The sequence below is a fragment of the Cherax quadricarinatus genome, chromosome 54 (genome assembly GCF_038502225.1).
Source record: "Cherax quadricarinatus isolate ZL_2023a chromosome 54, ASM3850222v1, whole genome shotgun sequence".
NCBI classification, from domain to species: Eukaryota; Metazoa; Arthropoda; class Malacostraca; order Decapoda; family Parastacidae; genus Cherax; species Cherax quadricarinatus.
The window spans coordinates 14784208-14802622 of NC_091345.1; the positions used below are offsets into that span (position 1 = coordinate 14784208).

General features: G+C 38.5%; 1 protein-coding gene across 3 annotated transcripts in view; it reads right to left on the minus strand.

Moving 5' to 3' along the window:
- Nucleotides 1-4163: 4163 nt before the first annotated feature.
- The window catches only part of LOC128699172 (speckle-type POZ protein-like), a 117196-nt gene continuing 102944 nt past the window's right edge, over nt 4164-18415 (minus strand). For all 3 annotated transcript variants that reach the window (XM_053791731.2, XM_070096654.1, XM_070096653.1), the window contains exons 8-10: nt 10814-10992; nt 9582-9724; nt 4164-7040 (exon numbers count right to left, since the gene is read on the minus strand). In XM_053791731.2, the coding sequence (XP_053647706.2) occupies nt 6893-7040; nt 9582-9724; nt 10814-10992 (470 nt within the window). In that variant the 3' untranslated portion in view covers nt 4164-6892. The remainder of the gene's footprint in view (nt 7041-9581; nt 9725-10813; nt 10993-18415) is intronic.

The window sequence follows — 18415 nt, forward strand, 5'->3', positions numbered from 1 at the left end:
ATGACACCAATTTCCACAAAAATGACAATTTACCCATGTGGAAGCCCGTTTGTTTGACTGACCATAGACTACACACAGCTTCATAATGATTTGAATGGTTGATTTACTGCAATTCTACTAGCAACCTCTTGAATATTCTATTAATAACCTCCTTAAATGAAGCTCTAGCTATTTGTATTTCTGTTTCTAACTGTTTTTGTATATTGGACAGCTTACCGTGCACGTTCCTGATTTATATTTAATGTTTGTGTTTATAAGGGCGCCTACAACCCCATCCGTTTACAGTCTGCTTTATTGTCCAACGAAACCGTGTGAAACCAGTCAAGAGAAACATTAAACCAGTAGGAGTCATACAGTGACTCCTACTGGTTTAATGTTCAAACCTGAACCCCTTCCTTGGATCAGGTTTGATCCAAGGAAGGGGAGGAGAAGTCCAGGTCTTTGGATAACAAGCCCCCACACTGGTATCAAGAAACCTCTGTTGATCGGAGGTACTCCATAAATAGGTACTGAGGAACAATGATGCAGTGATGAATTGGGCTACAACAGAAATTAGGGTGAACATGTTGGTAGCCTGTAGCAGGCATGATGCCTACAGTGGGCAAAGGAGAGATTTTCCACTCCTATCTTGAACCATTGTGCCCAGCATGAAAAGTGGCTTGAAGCCAGTTGTATTCACCACAGAAAGGAGCTGCCATCAGGGTTTAACTGCCCAGAAGTACTTTAGGTGGTAAATAATGCAAAAACGGATCAGATTATATTTATGATAATTTCAAACTCAATGAAAAGCAGTTGGCTGACAAGTTGTGACTTTTGTCTGTTGATATAGAGTAGGTCTCTCCACTTTCTGAAAATTATAAGTTGATAGTTTTTCCTGTAGACACATGTAATCAAAGTCGGGTGCACAAACAGTTCCATACACGACCCCCACAGAGAGAAAAAGCTTATGACAATATTTCGGTCTGACAGACCATTCACGAGTCACGGTATTTTGCCTTTTTATTCCTGATAATATTCCATATCTAATTTACATACAGTGGACCTTCGTTTTTCGTAAGGCTCGAAAGTTGTAATTTTCGGAAATTGTGACTTTATCAAAACATTGACTCGCAAATAGTAGTTCGTCTGGGACGCGTACACAGCCCTGAGCCACCTCACACTCCATTCCCAACCAGTGTGCCATTGTTTATCAGTGAGCGAGGATGATCCCACGAGTTCATACGATACATTTCATAATAATCCATTTGTTTTAGTGCTTGCAACTGCTAAATAAGTCACCATGGCTCCAAAGAAAGCTTCTAGTGCCAACCCTTTGGTAATGAATATGAGAAACACAATTTAAGAAAAAGTTTGTAGAAAAATACAAAAATGGTGGTGGTAGAGGGTGCCTTCTTCAGCGATTCTAACTCCTCCAATGTTGTTGGAGTTATATAGGGCTACAGAAAATGCTGCTGCTTCACCACCACTATGGATGGCTTATGCTCAGTGGCCCTTATATGCCCAACAACACCTCTTGTGACATTCATAATGACTTATTCATTCTTGAGTATATTCCATGTTTGTGTTATTAATATTGTTTATTATGTCATATTAGTTGAATTATGATAGATAAATAAGCCACAGAGTTGATATTAGTGTCATTCTCTAACAATAAACTCCCCTCCCTCTGCCTTGTCTGCCATACACCAAGAGTCTTCAATAAAGGTAAGCATGATGTTAAATGTTCATTTATACATTTTATTAGTGACATTCTTTTCTGCATATAAATCTATATTTAAGCTAGGGAAGTGACCTAGAGTCCTTATGGAGAGGGATTCCCCTTCCAAACAATAACTTCTCTTCCTCCCTGTCTTCCATTCATCAGCAACAGCTTTCAATAAAGGTAACTGTCATGTTGAATGTTCATTCTTTTGTGCATGTAAATCTAAGGTAAAAAATTTTGTTGATACTTCTGGGTGTCTGGAATGAATTAATTGGATTTACATTATTTATGGGGAAAATGGATTCGTAAATTGCCAATATCGATAATAGTCACACTCTCTGGAACGGACTAATTACGAAAAATGAGGGTCCACTGTAGTTTATTTTTTAACAATGACATTAATTTTTAATGTCAAGTACTCGGAAGAATCCTCCCTCTTTTCTTATTACTCCCCTCCCTCCTATTTCCCTTTTTTTTCATTTCCTTGCCTGTCTTTCCCCCCCCCTCTCATATTCCCTCACTCTCCCATAATATCTGACAACACTTTACATAAGCTTACAGCCCTTCACCATCTCCACAATGTTCCATGCCCCCACACCACACCCTGTGCTATGCACTTCCCAAGCCATTCACTGTTATGAGAATATAAGTTGCCTGGCAGTTACCAATTTCTACCAAACAAATGTAACTCTCCACACATGCATGAAGTGTACACAAAATATGAATGTATGAATTGGGCAGAAAAACATTTGTTTGAAATTTTTTCAATGATTGTGTTCACAAGTCACTAATTATAATGCTCCAAAGTACAGAAATACAATGAATGTAACAGAATTAACTTGGGCTTTACTCTGAATCCAGTTGCAGAGGATGTTTTTAATAGATACTAGACTGCCATCTTGCCTTAGAATTTTTGAAAAAGTGTCTCAGGTATGAAACTTTCCTGTTACAAGGTTTATACAATAGCAATTGTGCATTTTCTGGGATGGTTTTTATGGTTTGACTTTCTTGATAAGTTTCATGACTGGAAATGGCTTGAAATAGCGATTTAGTGGAAATGTGCGATTTTAGTTAATATTCCAGAGGATGGGCAAGGGCCCCCCCCCCCCCATCTGTTTTATGGGTTTTTAATAGGTCTGATTCAATTATTGGTGTACTGTAAACCATGAACGTTTCCTGGTTATATATTATCTGAGGAGTGAAAAAATTCAAAATGGATAGCAAGTGTGTATAGGAGAGGCCTAGGGACATGACTAATGAATTGAGTAAATGATTTTTGGTGCCAAGATTGTCTACATTGTTTATTATGAATTATTTTTAAATTGGCCAGATTACCAAATTCTCATCACTATGTACAAGATAGCTGAAATAGTTGAATGAGTGGGTTATTGTGCTCGGTCCACAGAACGAAAGGCATACTAGCGAAATAGAGAGACTTCCATTGACCCAATCAACCAGTCCTAAAATACAACTTAAAGTAGTAAGATTGGGGGTTCTAAAAAGTGAATGCTAAGGTGTTGGGGAGAGGCATGGGATTAGAATATACAGAGTGAAAGTTGTCAGTTTGCCTTTCGTTGATGACACTTTTTTGGAGAAGTTGCAAAGGTTGGTGGATGAATTTGGGAGGGTATGTAAAAGGAGGAAATTGAAAGTGAACAAAGGAAAGAGCATGATGAGGAAGGTAAAAAAATTAGGTAATGGAAGGTTGGAGGAAGTGAATGCATTCAGATGCTGGGGAGTAGACTTGTCAGCGGATGGGTCTATGAAAGATGAGGCGAACCATAGAGTTGAGGGGAATAAGGTGGGAGGTGCACCAAGACATCTGTGGAGACAACATTATCCATGGAGTCAAAAATGGGGAAAGGTATGAGTGTGTAGTGGTACCAACACACTTCTATGGGTGTGAAGCATGGGTTGTGTATATTGTGAGAAGGTGGAGGCAGTATAGATGTGTCAGAGCAATGTGCGGTGTAATTATGCAGAAAATTCATAGAGGATGGAGAAGAATTAGGATGACTTGGGTGTATAAATCTATAATGGAGGGAAGGCAGGGTAGGGATTGCCTTAGGAAAGGTTGGAGGTAATGAAATTTTGGTATGCAAGGGACTTGGACATCCAGCATGTAGATAGAAAGCACAGTAATGGAGGCAAAGGATCTTTAACTGCTGATGGTGTGAGCAGGTTAACACCTGGACTGAAGGTGGTGTGGGGATATTGCAGTTTGGAGGGGCACCCTAGCTGTAGTATCGGCACACCTGACAAGATGGTGAATGTTTCCTTTTCAGGTCCTCCTACCTTGGTGGAAGACTGTCAGTGTTAAAAAAAAAAAAAAATACATGTGATAGTTCCTTTAGGACTGAATCTATTACAAAGCATAGTGATTTACACATTTGCAGAAGAGTACAATGCTTTGTCAGATCTGTTAATTCAGTATTTTCTATTTACATGGGAAGAAATAACATTTTATTTAACCAACTTTATTGGTTCATTGAGAGTTGTTGAGTGTAAGAGTACAGAGGTAGAGACTCACAGAGCCTACCATCACATGACCAGCAGGACCAGTGTGGCGGCAGACACTTTTGTCATACCCGGGCGCCGACACACTAAGAGCCAGCCCAGACCAGCCACCATGCCTCCACCACTTTGATAACAAATTTTATGAGAACCTCCCCAATTTTGGGGTATGAATAAAATGTCTAATTTCAAAATATTCCAAGGTAATGCCAAAGTCAGTTCTTAACCAGTTTTTTCTTCTGAAATGACCCCCCCCCCCCAAAAAAAAAATACTTTACACAATAGGAAAGTGTTGTGACCAATTGTCACAACACTTTGATTTTTAATTCCCTTTCCACTAAGCACTATAAATGCACAACTTAACACTCCCCAGCTGTATAGTCCTTGTGGCCTAGCACTTCTTTTTGATTATAATAATAATAATAATTAACACTCCCCACAAATGTAGTGATAATTGGCAAATACGTGACCTACTGATAATCTGATTTGCTGGCAAGAAATGACTACAGATTCCCATGTAATAACAGAAAATTCTGGACACCTGTATAATGACAAGTAACTAATTAAAGGATTTCTTATAACCCTCATGGGTTCAGCCCTTTCCATGAAACTAAAATTACCAATTCAGCATCAATGAAAATTAAGACAAAACAATGGTGTCCAAATATTTCTAAAAAGTTACTGAAGTGTGAATAAAAAAGAAAACTGAAGATGAGAAGACATTCACTTTGTACTAGAAAATACATAAATTAACATATATATTTGAACTGTTGCATGACTATTGTTACCAAACTTGTAGTTTGCTTAAGAGTTTGATTTTCTACAACAGGAATGATTGTGGATGACTATAGCTGATAACTTGGTGGTCAACAATTCTGTTATCACTAGTGATGCCCAATAATTATATACTGCAGGCTGCTGCAGCAACACTGTACACTGTTGACCACCAATTTCAGCATAAAGCAACTAGTCTGAGAGGAGAGCCTCAGAATGAGCAAACCATGAGTAATAATCAAACAGATTAGAACTCATGGTAACAAGAGGTATACCTGGCAGAAATTTAACATGAATAGACACATCCTAACATGAGTACACTGATGCTGGGTGGATAGCATGGCACGGCAGCAGATGAATCAACTGGGATTCTTAGTGTAGATCAAAGCTGTCAATTCAGCTTGTGAAACCTTCTTTGGAGATTTTAAACTGGTATTTTGTGGCCTAGCTAGCATTTATTACACAGGTATTTTAAGAAATTAGGACAGACTAAATGACAGACTTTATATTCTAGCTGGTCTGGGTGGGTTGTTCTCATAAGCTACACCATGGCACAAATTGTTCACTGCCTGCTCTTCACAGATTAACACAGCTCACAAATTCTTGACGTTACAATGAAACATTAAAGATATAAAATCTTGTTACAAATCTTAAATTTTCAATACAGTACAGTATTTTCATTTACACCATCCACTTAAGGTTTCATTTCATTCAAAATGTTCCCAGATTCAAGTATTACCATCTACACAATCATTTTTCAGTACACGTCGTAACATTCTTTTTAAACAGACTCCATGTTAATGACTGAGAATACCCTGTGAAGCTTAAGGATGCTATTTTAACATACTGTATATGTAAATATAAATCAGCCTGAGCTGAATCGGTGGAATCAGACATCACACTTTAAAGTAACTGTACACTACAGGTTTGTCTTTCTTTTAACAAATTTCTCAATCAGAAGTATACTTTGTCTGCTGCATCTGACTACAAAAACTCATTTTAATTTAAAAGTTGTACATTGCAGACGAGTTTTCATAAGACAGATGTTTAAGATTTCCATATAGTTCCTCCTGTAAAATATAAAGAATTTAATATCCTCCATAACACAGGAGATGAATACTTTTAACTATTCAACAGGACAATGACCAAGAGGGAGGAAATCAAACCCTCAAAAAGGTGCTACTTTGGCATCACCAATAAAATAAAATAAAACAAAGGCTCCTGATTGCTTTTCTTTTATTTTTTCCTCCCTGAAATGCCTGTATTACCTTTTTCAAATATTAGCCTGGCTTGCTAGCTTGAAAGACGAGAGAGTGCCACACGTAACAACAACAACAATTAGCAAAGTAATGAGTGGAAGGTCCAAGACTCAGCAAGAGTCCAATGTTCTGGGCCATCACTTGCTAAATCACAGATATCTACACAAAGATACACATGCACTTCCGAGTCCGGTGCCTGCACACTCAGTCTGTGGCTTTGAAAAGAAATTGTGTGCAGGACAAGCCCCAATGAGATCATTTGGTGGACTTTTTAGTGGGGGGCAGGAGCAACTGGGCGCAGTAGAGGAGGGACTGCAGCCCTACCAACCTGAGTGGGCAGGGACTTCTCGTCCCCTGATTGTACTCTGTTGACTGGTGGGATGAGGCCTGGTTCCCCCTACCAGGCCCCACCATCACACACTTGTCTTCTCATGGCCTGGAACACAGCTTGGCTTTTAACACCACTCACAAATTAGTGCAAGTAGTTTCACAACACTGATCCACAATGCTATTTTTCTCTTGGTGCATTTTACACAGGACAATATAGCCAATCATGTTAAATCAAGTGTGAATGTGTGGCCAGGGGTGTTGGGGGTAATGGCCAAGTCTACTTATGGGAATCTGGAAGAAAAACCATCCAGACTCAGGGACTGGCTTTTATCCTTTTACGTGGAGGTCCGATAGGTGGAATTTGCTGAGTAGCCAATGCCCTAAAAGCTTCGGCAATTAGATGTGGATGTGACTGTATCATAGATTTCCATCCCTGGGTCTCCATAACATCTGTTGCATGTCTGTAAAATCAGAAGGCATCAGTATTCTGTCAAAATCATTTAGTTTACATTACAGAACAAATTTTTAATTTAAATGTTTTGTTTCTTAATCCTACTGTCACGTATATTGGCAGAACTAGCCACTACCTGGGGGGAGGGGAGGGGTAAAAAAATTATTTTTCCCTTTTAAAGTATTTACTAGCTAACATTCTGAGGAGACCCAATGCACTAACATTGTTTCTTAGCCTGACTTCACCAAAATTCTTCTCCAGAACACATTATTTTGCTATCTCTGAACTCGCATTTCACCTCATTTTCCTACAAACTATATAGCAGATTTTTATCTACAAAGACAAGATACCATACAAGGATTTATAGGTCTAGTCCTACTTAAATTTTCCGTTTCAATGATTTGCTTTATTACTGAGTGAGATAAAGTTTACACCAGTCCTTACATCTTTGGAGTATGTTCCTGTCAAAGTAGGTGTCTGGAGGCTCATTAACCCTTAAATGGTCCAAATGTATATATACGTTCTCTCGCGTAGCACCCCGAATTTTTTGAGAAAAAAATTTTTTTAATAGGAAAAAGAGCATATGGTACCCAGGCGTCCCCAATTTTTTTCATATGGCGCACAGTGAGTGCGCACACCCATTCTCTCATGTCTAGGCGACTCAGGCTTATCGTGCCAATGTTGAATGAAAAAGGAAACACATACGTTTGGGGGCACTACGCGAGAGAACGTACATATATGTTTGGACCGTTTAAGGGTTGAGAGATATGGATTTAAAGAATTACAATAACCTTCTCCCTCCTTTCCCTGGATCACACCTGATTACCTCCCATTCCCAAGATGCTGTATTACCCCTACAGGTAGTGCTTCCCCATGAGACAGCTATAACTATAAATATACCAAAGAGTCAAAATAAAAGGAAAATTCATCAACTAATGAAACTACATTTTATGCAACTCAAGCATCAAGTGTAAACAAATTTAGAAATATAAAAGGCAGTCATCCGAGTTAGTCAAAAATGCTAGACTTCGCTGAATGTACTGTTAGCCATTTGTCATCTATGCTATATTAAATACTGTGCTTACTAAATAGTCTTTGAATCTGCTTTGTTAGTCATTATAATTATTTAAAAAATTTAATTCTGAAAGGTGTAATATTTTAAAGAGAAAAAAACTAGCCATTTCCCACACACTCGCTGTCACTCAGTTCAATCACTGTCTTACTGTCTTGCCAGAAGGGTGCTAACATTACAGTTCAGATGACCCCCCCATCCCCCCCCCCCCCCCACACACACAGCATAGTTGCTGTACCTCCCACCTCCAAGACTCGAGTCTGGCTAACTGGTTTCCCCCCAAAGTCCCTTCATAAATGTTACCTTGCTCTAACACAAACAGTATGTCAAACCATAAAAAAAACTACTTGGACAACCTCTACCCCTCCACCCAAGATTTACACTAATGCAAATACAGTAGCGAGTCCTTTATCGAAATTCCAGAATCCAAACAGTTGACAGCGCTTTACAAATGGATCATTCAGTGCAAGATGTGGTGGAGCAGCAGCAATTACTGTATGCTTTGTGCTCTGGGGTGTTAAGATACTGCTGAAAATGTTTAAATAGCCTATGGGTAATAGTGAAAAGAAAGAGGAACCATTTATGTTTATCTATATCACAATCAAATTGTTGGAAAAACTTGACAGCAGTGTAAGTGTGAAGTATCTGACTGAGGAGTTTGGCATTGTAACAACCACTATCTACAACCTAAAGAAACAGAATAACATTGTTGAGTTTTGTGCTGAAAGCAATGAACCAAGTTAAGGGAAAATAGAAAGACAATGCATAGAGGGGAAAAATAAATATCTTGACCATGTATTGATGAAGTGGATTTGTCAGCGTCGGAATGAGCACATGCCACTCAACAGAATGCTGATCGTGGAACGAGCAAAAATCTATCACAAACTGAATATTGAAGGTAACTGAATATTCAGCAGCTGGTTACAAAAATTTAAGACAAGGTACAAGCATTAAATATTTAAAGATTAGTAGTGATAAATCATCTGCTGACCACAAAGCAACAGAGAAATTCATTGATGTGTTTACCAAAATTGCTGCTGATGAAAATCTAACAGTAGAACAAACCTACAATGCTGCTGCTTCTGGTATTATTGCCCCCAGAAAAAAAAAAAAAGTTACTACAGCTCCTACAGGAGTTAATGATGCAAAAGACAGATTAGTCGTGCTAGGATGTGCTAATGCAGCAGGCATAATCAAGTGTAAACTTGCTGTGGTAGGCAAAAGCCTATCCTTGCTGTTTTAGAGGTATGAATACCTTGTCCACTGTTATGCAAACAAAAGGGTATGGCTCACCAGGGATATCTTTTCTGATTGGTTTCACAAATATACAAATATTCCAAAATCTGAAACACTTCTGGTCCCAAGCATTTCGGATAAAGGTTTTTTAACTGTACCGATTGAAAAATAGACAAGAAAAAAGGAGAAATGAGCAATTATACATATTATCTGGCACTGTTATTAAATATTAAAGAAACTTACGTATTAATGAACTCTATTGCTTGAGCTTTAAGCTGATCCGCAGAATGGAGGTCAGCTAGTATGAGGACATCTGCAGCATTTTCAGTACTGAGGTTTGTACACAATGCTTCTTCACACATCACCTTCAGCCGTTCCAATGCATACTGAAATTTTTTAAAATACTATAAAACACTGAACATTTTAGGATGGTAATCCTCAAATGATACATGTACATTTAAACTAAAAAATATAAAAAAAAATATTTCTCTTGGTAGAGAAAAGGCTTCAGCATTAACAGAAGGTGATCGGTTAATCTGTTTTAGAACAAAAACTATACAGAGATATTAAAGGATGGAAAATTTCAACCAACCTAATGAAACAGTCATTTAAACAATTCTTTCTTCTTCTTTCAACACACCGGCCGTATCCCACCGAGGCGGGGTGGCCCAAAAGGAAAAACGAAAGTTTCTCCTTTTACATTTAGTAATATATACAGGAGAAGAGGTTACTAGCTCCTTGCTCCCGGCATTTTAGTCGCCTCTTACAACACGCATGGCTTACGGAGGAAGAATTCTGTTCCACTTCCCCATGGAGGTAAGACGAAATAAACAAGAACAAGAACTAGAAAGAAAATAGAAGAAAACCCAAAGGGGTGTGTATATATATGCTTGTACATGTATGTGTAGTGTGACCTAAGTGTAAGTAGAAGTAGCAAGACATACCTGAAATCTTGCATGTGTATGAGACAGATAAAAAAAGACACCAGCAATCTTACCATTGTGTAAAACAATTACAGGCTTCAGTTTTACACTCACTTGGCAGGACGGTAGTACCTCCCTGGGCGGTTGCTGTCTACCAACCTACTACCTAAATTTAAACAATTACCTTTCATAAATTTTGTCTCCAATAACAATGCTATAGAGATAGTAATTCATGTTAAGCACTAAACCCATGTGGTGGAGGCTTGATCCTCTGTCTGCTGAACATGTGACAGACATGCTTCCTATTTGTACTCACCTAGACAGAGCTTCAAATTCTATTATACTGTGACAGTGTTTGCTCTTATTACCTTCGTGCTTTATACAAAAAAACACCAAAATATACATACATACTGTATTTTAGCTGTATAATGTTGCACTTGCTAAAACCTTGCAAATTTTCTTTCAATATTTTACTGCAGTTAATACCTCTACTTTGATATTTCTAATATCTTGCTAATCCTCAATACTAATGTTAAGCACTGCTCAACTCACTTTGTCTGCTGCAGCTAAGAGATCATCAGCCATTTTTTCTAAATTAGTCGCTTTCCCAGTGTAGATAAAGCGTAACATTTCCCGTAAAACTTCATGATCAACATCTTGAATCTCCACCCGATTGTGTTTTCTTTCTTCCATTTCATGCGCAAACATTGCAGCAAACACTGGCGATCGTGCTGAAAAATAAAATAAATTTAATTACATTTTGAACTAATTGCATACAAGTATCCCAGTGCCCTAGTAAAATACTTTTCAATGCAATGTTACAAAATTACTCAAAATATATAACTGAACTGCTTCAGAAGACTGCATATATTTCCACTATGTATATAAGGGATGGTTCTACCCTGAACAATTAATCATAAATGGTTAAAATGGTCTACTTTCAGGGAAATATACTTGTCTAGTATATATGCCAAAGTATTTATAGTAACTAATTTTTGATGGCACAGTAGGATCCCAGTATCCACAGGGAATATGCTCCAAGGACCTGCTGGAACCCTACATGTAAGTCCTATACACTCCTATTATAAAGTTTGATAAATTTTGCACAATAAATGGAGAATTATCACTTTTCAATCATAAGCACTTCATGGCTTCTCTTAGGCTTTGAAGAACTGCCAGCTTTTTCTACTTTTGCACTTTGCAGCCATTATGATGCAAAATTAAGAGATATTTTTGGGCCACAGTAAACCGTGGATAACTGAAACCATGGATATAGAATGAGTGGATATGGAGGTTCTACTGTATTAGTATTTACCCAAAAACTGAGTATCGGTATCAGCCCATCCCTAGGTATTGTTTTCACAGTCTTAAATCCACATTTAAAAGTTGTAATGTTAAAAAAACAAACTAGAAGATTGGCTAAGGCAGTGTTAAGATGTAAACATACAGCTTTGACCCAGAAAAAAACAAGAGACTAACAATACCATGAGCTGCCACCATAGGAAACAAACCTTTTAAATCTAAAATTTGAAGTCATGAATAAGAACATAAAGAAGGAGCACTGCAACAGGCCTATGCAAGGCAGGTCCAATTCTCCCCACTGGCTTAAGCTCACTGACCGTCTGACCTCACTGACCTAGTGAGGCGAGACACGTCACTTAAGGGAGGAGCACGGCATTCAACCTAGTAGTACAAGCTAGTTAGGTGCAGCTCACACCCACCCACATCCACTTGTGTATTTATCCAACCTATTTTTAAAACTACACATCTTAGCCTCTATGACGGTACTCGGGAGTTTGTTACACTCACCCACAACTATTACCAAATCAGTGCTTTCCTATATCCTTCCTGGATCCGAATTTTTCCAATTTAAAACCACTGCTGTGAGTCCTATCTATGTTAGATATTTTTAGCATGCTATTTACATCCCCTTTATTAACTCCTGTTTTCCATTTGTACACCTCACTCATCCCCCTTAATTCTATGCCTTTCTAGAGTGCAAATTCAAGTTATGTTCACAGGGAAGATTTCAGATACATGGGATCAACTTTGTCATCCTCCTTTGTACGTTTTCCAGTGCACTTATATCCACCCTGTAATACGGCGACCAAAACTGCGCAGCATAATCTAAATGAGGCCTAACCAAAGACATATAGAGCTGAAGAACAACCTGAGGACTTCTATTATTTATACTTCTTACTATGAAGCCAAGGATTCTGTTAGCTTTATTGCGAACATTTATGCACTGTTGTCTTGGTTTCAGATTACTGCTAATCAGAATTCCTAAATCCTTTTCGCAATCCGTATGTATTTAGTTTATATGTGGCATGGTTATTTTCCTGTCCAACATTGAGAACTTTGCATTTATCTATATTAAACTGCATTTGCCATTTTTCTGACCACTGCATCAGTCTATTCAAATCATCCTGGAGTGCTCTAATGTCCTCATTAAAATGAATTGGAGGGTCTATTTTGACATCATCAGTAAATTTGCTTATGTCACTATTTATTCCCTCATCTATGTTGTTTATTTAGATTGTGAACATACCAATATTTTATAAATTTCTACAACCTCACCGTTCTGCCCCCCCTCATAAAAAATATACACTGTAATAGTCACTCCAAACAGCCAACATCCCAAACCCCTCCAATGCAGGCATTGTACCGTACTTCTCACCTCCAGGACTCAAGTATGGCTAACTAGTTTCCCAAATCCCTTCACAAAATATTACCCTGCTCACACTCCAACAGCTCATCAGGTCCCTAAAACCATTCGTCTTCATTCACTCCCATCTAACACTCACGCGTGCTTACTGGAAGTCCAAGCCCCTTGCCCAGAAAACCTTCACCCCTCCCTCCCTCCAACCTTTCCTAGGATGACCCTTACCCTGCCTTCCTTCCACTACAGATTTATATGCTCTCCAAGTCATACTACATGTGTGTACTTTGTTCCATTCTCTAATGACCAAACCACCTCAACAACCTCTTTCCAGCCTTCTGACTAATACTTTTAATTACTCCACACCACCTAATTTCCACACTACAAATTCTCTGCACAATATTTACACCAAAAATTGCCCTTAGACACGACATCTCCACTGCCTCCAGTCTCCTCCTTGCTGCCGCATTTACAACCCATGCTTCACACCCATAAAAGTGTTGGTACCACTATACTCTTGTGCATTCCCTTTTTGCCTCCATGGATAACTTTTTTGTCTCCACAGATACCTCACAGCACCACTCACCTTTTTTCCTTCATCAGTTCTATGGTTAACCTCATCCCTCAAACTAGTCTTCTGACCAATCAACTCCCAAATATCTTAACACATTCACTTCTTCCATACTCCCTCCCTCTAATGTGATATCCAATTTTTCTTTATCTAAATCATTTGATACCCTCATCACCTTACTCTCATCTATGTTCACCTTCAACTTTCTACCTTTACACACACTCCCAAACTTGTCCACTAACCTTTGTAACTTTTCTTTAGAATCTCCCAAAAGCACAGTATCAGCAAAAAGTAACTCAACTCCCATTTTGTATTTGATTCCCCATAAATTAATCCCATCCTTTTCCCAACACCCTAGCATTTACTTTGTTTACAACCCCAACTATAAATATGTTAAACAACCATGGTGACATTACACATCCCTGTCTAAGGCCTACTTTTAATGAGAAGTAATTCCCCCCCCCCCTCTCCTACACATCCTAACCTGAGCCTCACCATCTTCATAAAAACTCTTTTGCAACATTTAGTAACTTACTACCTATTCTATACACTTGCAACATTTGCCATATTATTCCCCTATCCACCCTATCTTATGCCTTTTCTAAATCCATATATGCAATGAAAACTTCCTTACCTTTATGTAAATACCGTTCACAGATGTTTCAATGTAAACACGATCTACACATCCCTTATCCATTCTAAAGTCCCCTCGTTTATGTTAGATTTATAAAATGCCTGCAAAAACTGTTTACAGAATACTGATTGCATTAATATTCAGAATCTTTGAAGTTCAATAAAAGACTATGGCTTCTCTATTCAGATTAATCCAAAAGATTAGTAACCCAATATTGTACATCACCAATTACACTGCAGTTACACATTTCTGTACCTCCAACAATTTTGCATCTACTCTAGCTGCATTTCTACAACAGTTAAACATGTTGTCAATTGATAAAAAGTGTTGAAATGAGAAATTATTGTTGTTGTAGGACAGTTTTCCAGTCACTAAAGCACAATGATTCTATCAGGTGACTACCCAAACATCACAGATTCCCACACCTTTCTAGGTACGGCAAAGTAGTGTTTATATGGCTAATAAAACAAGGGAAAATTTAAGGAACCCACTAAACCATCACTATCACATGAAATAAGAACCAATCTAATGTACTCTTGAAGACAGCCAGGGATCTATTGGCAATTCCCCTTATACATGATGGGATGCTGATGAGTATTCTCTCAGTGTGCTAGCATTGCCCCATGATTTTCACTGGGGGTATATTGTACAGCCTGTCAAGTTATTTACTTTTGTAAGGAAAGATTTGTGCATGCAGATTTGGGACCAGTCCCTCTAGGATTTTCCAGGTATAAATTATGATGTATCTTTCTTGCCTGCATTCCAAGGAGTATATTTTAACAGACTTCAAGTATTCTCAATAACTAAGGTGCTTGACTTAACCATGAAATGATGGTTTTCTGTGCTTTCTCCAAAACTGCAATTTCACCTGCCTTGAAAGGGACTATTAATAGCCTGTTGAAAACAAATGGCTTAAAGAGGATTATCAATGGCTTGACTTCCCTTATTTTGAAGTTTCTCATAATCATGTTAGGAAATGTGTACTCGTTGGAAAATGTTACCACTGGAGCATGTTTCGGTAGAGTACTACCTTGATAATACTTTAAATTTATGCAAACCACTTATCAAATGAAATTGGCTATTTATAAATACGACTGTAAATGTTTCAAACTCCTATGCAAAATAAAAGTGAATCCATACAAGAAAACAAACCTGCAGGTAAGCTTGCTATACACTTGACTAACAAGACTCGTCTAACTATTTATATCTGTACACTATAGGGAGACTAGATACGGGCCCCACTGTGACCACAAATGCAGGTCTTTACAAACTAATTTCATACCAGCATGGCTGTGGATTAAGTCCCCTCAAAGCTGCCATCATGACTCGCTAAATTTTAACACTATTGCAAACAAATCATAGAAGGGATGGGTATTTGAAATTCTGCAATTTGTTTGCAATCCTGTTAAGATTTTTTTTGCAAGTCATGGCAATGGCTCCAAGGGGACTCTAGAGTTTGCCGCAGCCGTGCTGGTGTCAGATTCATCTGTAAAAATTTGCATTTGTGGTCACTAGGGAAGCCAATGTGCAGAAATAAAACTAGTCAGATTAAGGTTATTAGGCCAGTATGGTCCAGTGGCTAGCACACTGGCCTGCAAATTTTAGAACTCGCTTGCCATGGGTTTGAGCTCCATCTGTTCAGTGATTTGTTTACAAACATATTATAATTTCATGAATTAAAATTATTTATAATACAATACTGAAAACATCCAACAGAATAGGCTTTATAATTATAAACAGTAAATTATAGACAGTACCCTTGGATCATCAACAAAGTAGCACGAAACTTTTACTAACACCTCAAAATAGCCTTCAGATACTATTTTTTATTATTTTTTTTTATTATCACACACTGGAAGCTTAAAAAGCTATGAAACTAAACACCGAGCATAGTTCCGGTTTCTAGTCATTAACTAATCCTGCATGGCCGATTCCCACCAAGGCAGGGTGGCCCGAAAAAGAAAAACTTTCACCATCATTCACTCCATCACTGTCTTGCCAGAAGGGTGCTTTACACTACAGTTTTTAAACTGCAACATTAACACCCCTCCTTCAGAGTGCAGGCACTGTACTTCCCATCTCCAGGACTCAAGTCCGGCCTGCCGGTTTCCCTGAACCCTTCATAAATGTTACTTTGCTCACACTCCAACAGCACGTCAAGTATTAAAAACCATTTGTCTCCATTCACTCCTATCAAACACGCTCACGCACGCCTGCTGGAAGTTCAAGCCCCTTGCACACAAAACCTCCTTTACCCCCTCCCTCCAACCTTTCCTAGGCCGACCCCTACCCCGCCTTCCTTCCACTACAGACTGATACACTCTTGAAGTCACTCTGTTTTGCTCCATTCTCTCTACATGTCCGAACCACCTCAACAACCCTTCCTCAGCCCTCTGGAGCAACAGTTTTGGTAATCCCGCACCTCCTCCTAACTTCCAAACAACGAATTCTCTGCATTATATTCACACCACACATTGCCCTCAGACATGACATCTCCACTGCCTCCAGCCTTCTCCTAGCTGCAACATTCATCACCCATGCTTCACACCCATACAAGAGCATTGGTAAAACTATACTCTCATACATTCCCCTCTTTGCCTCCAAGGACAAAGTTCTTTGTCCCCACAGACTCCTAAGTGCACCACTCAGCCTTTTCCCCTCATCAATTCTGATTCGCCTCATCTTTCATAGACCCATCCGCTGACACGTCCACTCCCAAATATCTGAATACATTCACCTCCTCCATGCTCTCTCCCTCCAATCTGATATCCAATCTTTCATCACCTAATCTTTTTATCCTCATAACCTTACTCTTTCCTGTATTCACTTTTAATTTTCTTCTTTTGCACACCCTACCAAATTCATCCACCAATCTCTGCACCTTCTCTTCAGAATCTCCCAAGAGCACAGTGTTATCAGCAAAGAGCAACTGTGACAACTCCCACTTTATGTGTGATTCTTTATCTTTTAACTCCACGCCTCTTGCCAAGACCCTCGCATTTACTTCTCTTACAACCCCATCTATAAATATATTAAACAACCATGGTGACATCACACATCCTTGTCTAAGGCCTACTTTTACTGGGAAATAATTTCCCTCTTTCCTACATACTCTAACTTGAGCCTCACTATCCTCGTAAAAACTCTTCACTGCTTTCAGTAACCTACCTCCTACACCATACACCTGCAACATCTGCCATTTTGCCCCCCTATCCACCCTGTCATATGCCTTCTCCAAATCCATAAATGCCACAAAGACCTCTTTAGCCTCATCTAAATACTGTTCACTTATATGTTTCACTGTAAACACCTGGTCCACACACCCTCTACCTTTCCTAAAGCCTCCTTGTTCATCTGCTATCCTATTCTCCGTCTTACTCTTAATTCTTTCAATAATAACTACCATACACTTTACCAGGTATACTCAACAGACTTATCCCCCTATAATTTTTGCACTCTTTTGTCCCCTTTGCCTTTATACAAAGGAACTATGCATGCTCTCTGCCAATCCTTAGGTACCTTACCCTCTTCCATACATTATATATATATATATATATATATATATATATATATATATATATATATATATATATATATTTATTTTTTTTTTTTTATTATCACACCGGCCGATTCCCACCAAGGCAGGGTGGCCCGAAAAAGAAAAACTTTCACCATCATTCACTCCATCACTGTCTTGCCAGAAGGGTGCTTTACACTACAGTTTTTAAACTGCAACATTAACACCCCTCCTTCAGAGTGCAGGCACTGTACTTCCCATCTCCAGAACTCAAGTCCGGCCTGCCGGTTATATATATATATATATATATTATACATACATACACATACATATATACATATACACGTACACACACATACACATGTACATGTACACATACACGTACACGTACACATACACATACACGTACACACGTACATGTACACATGTACACATACACGTACACATACATGTACACATACACATACACGTACACACGTACACATACACATACATACACGTACACATATACATGTACCCATATATACATGTACACATACATGTACACATACATGTACACATATATACATGTACACATATATACATGTACACATATACATGTACACATATACATGTACACATATACATGTACACATATACATGTACACATATACATGTACACATATACATGTACACATACACATGTACACATACATGTACACACATGTACACATACATGTACACATACATGTACACATACACATGTACATATACATGTACACATATACATGTAC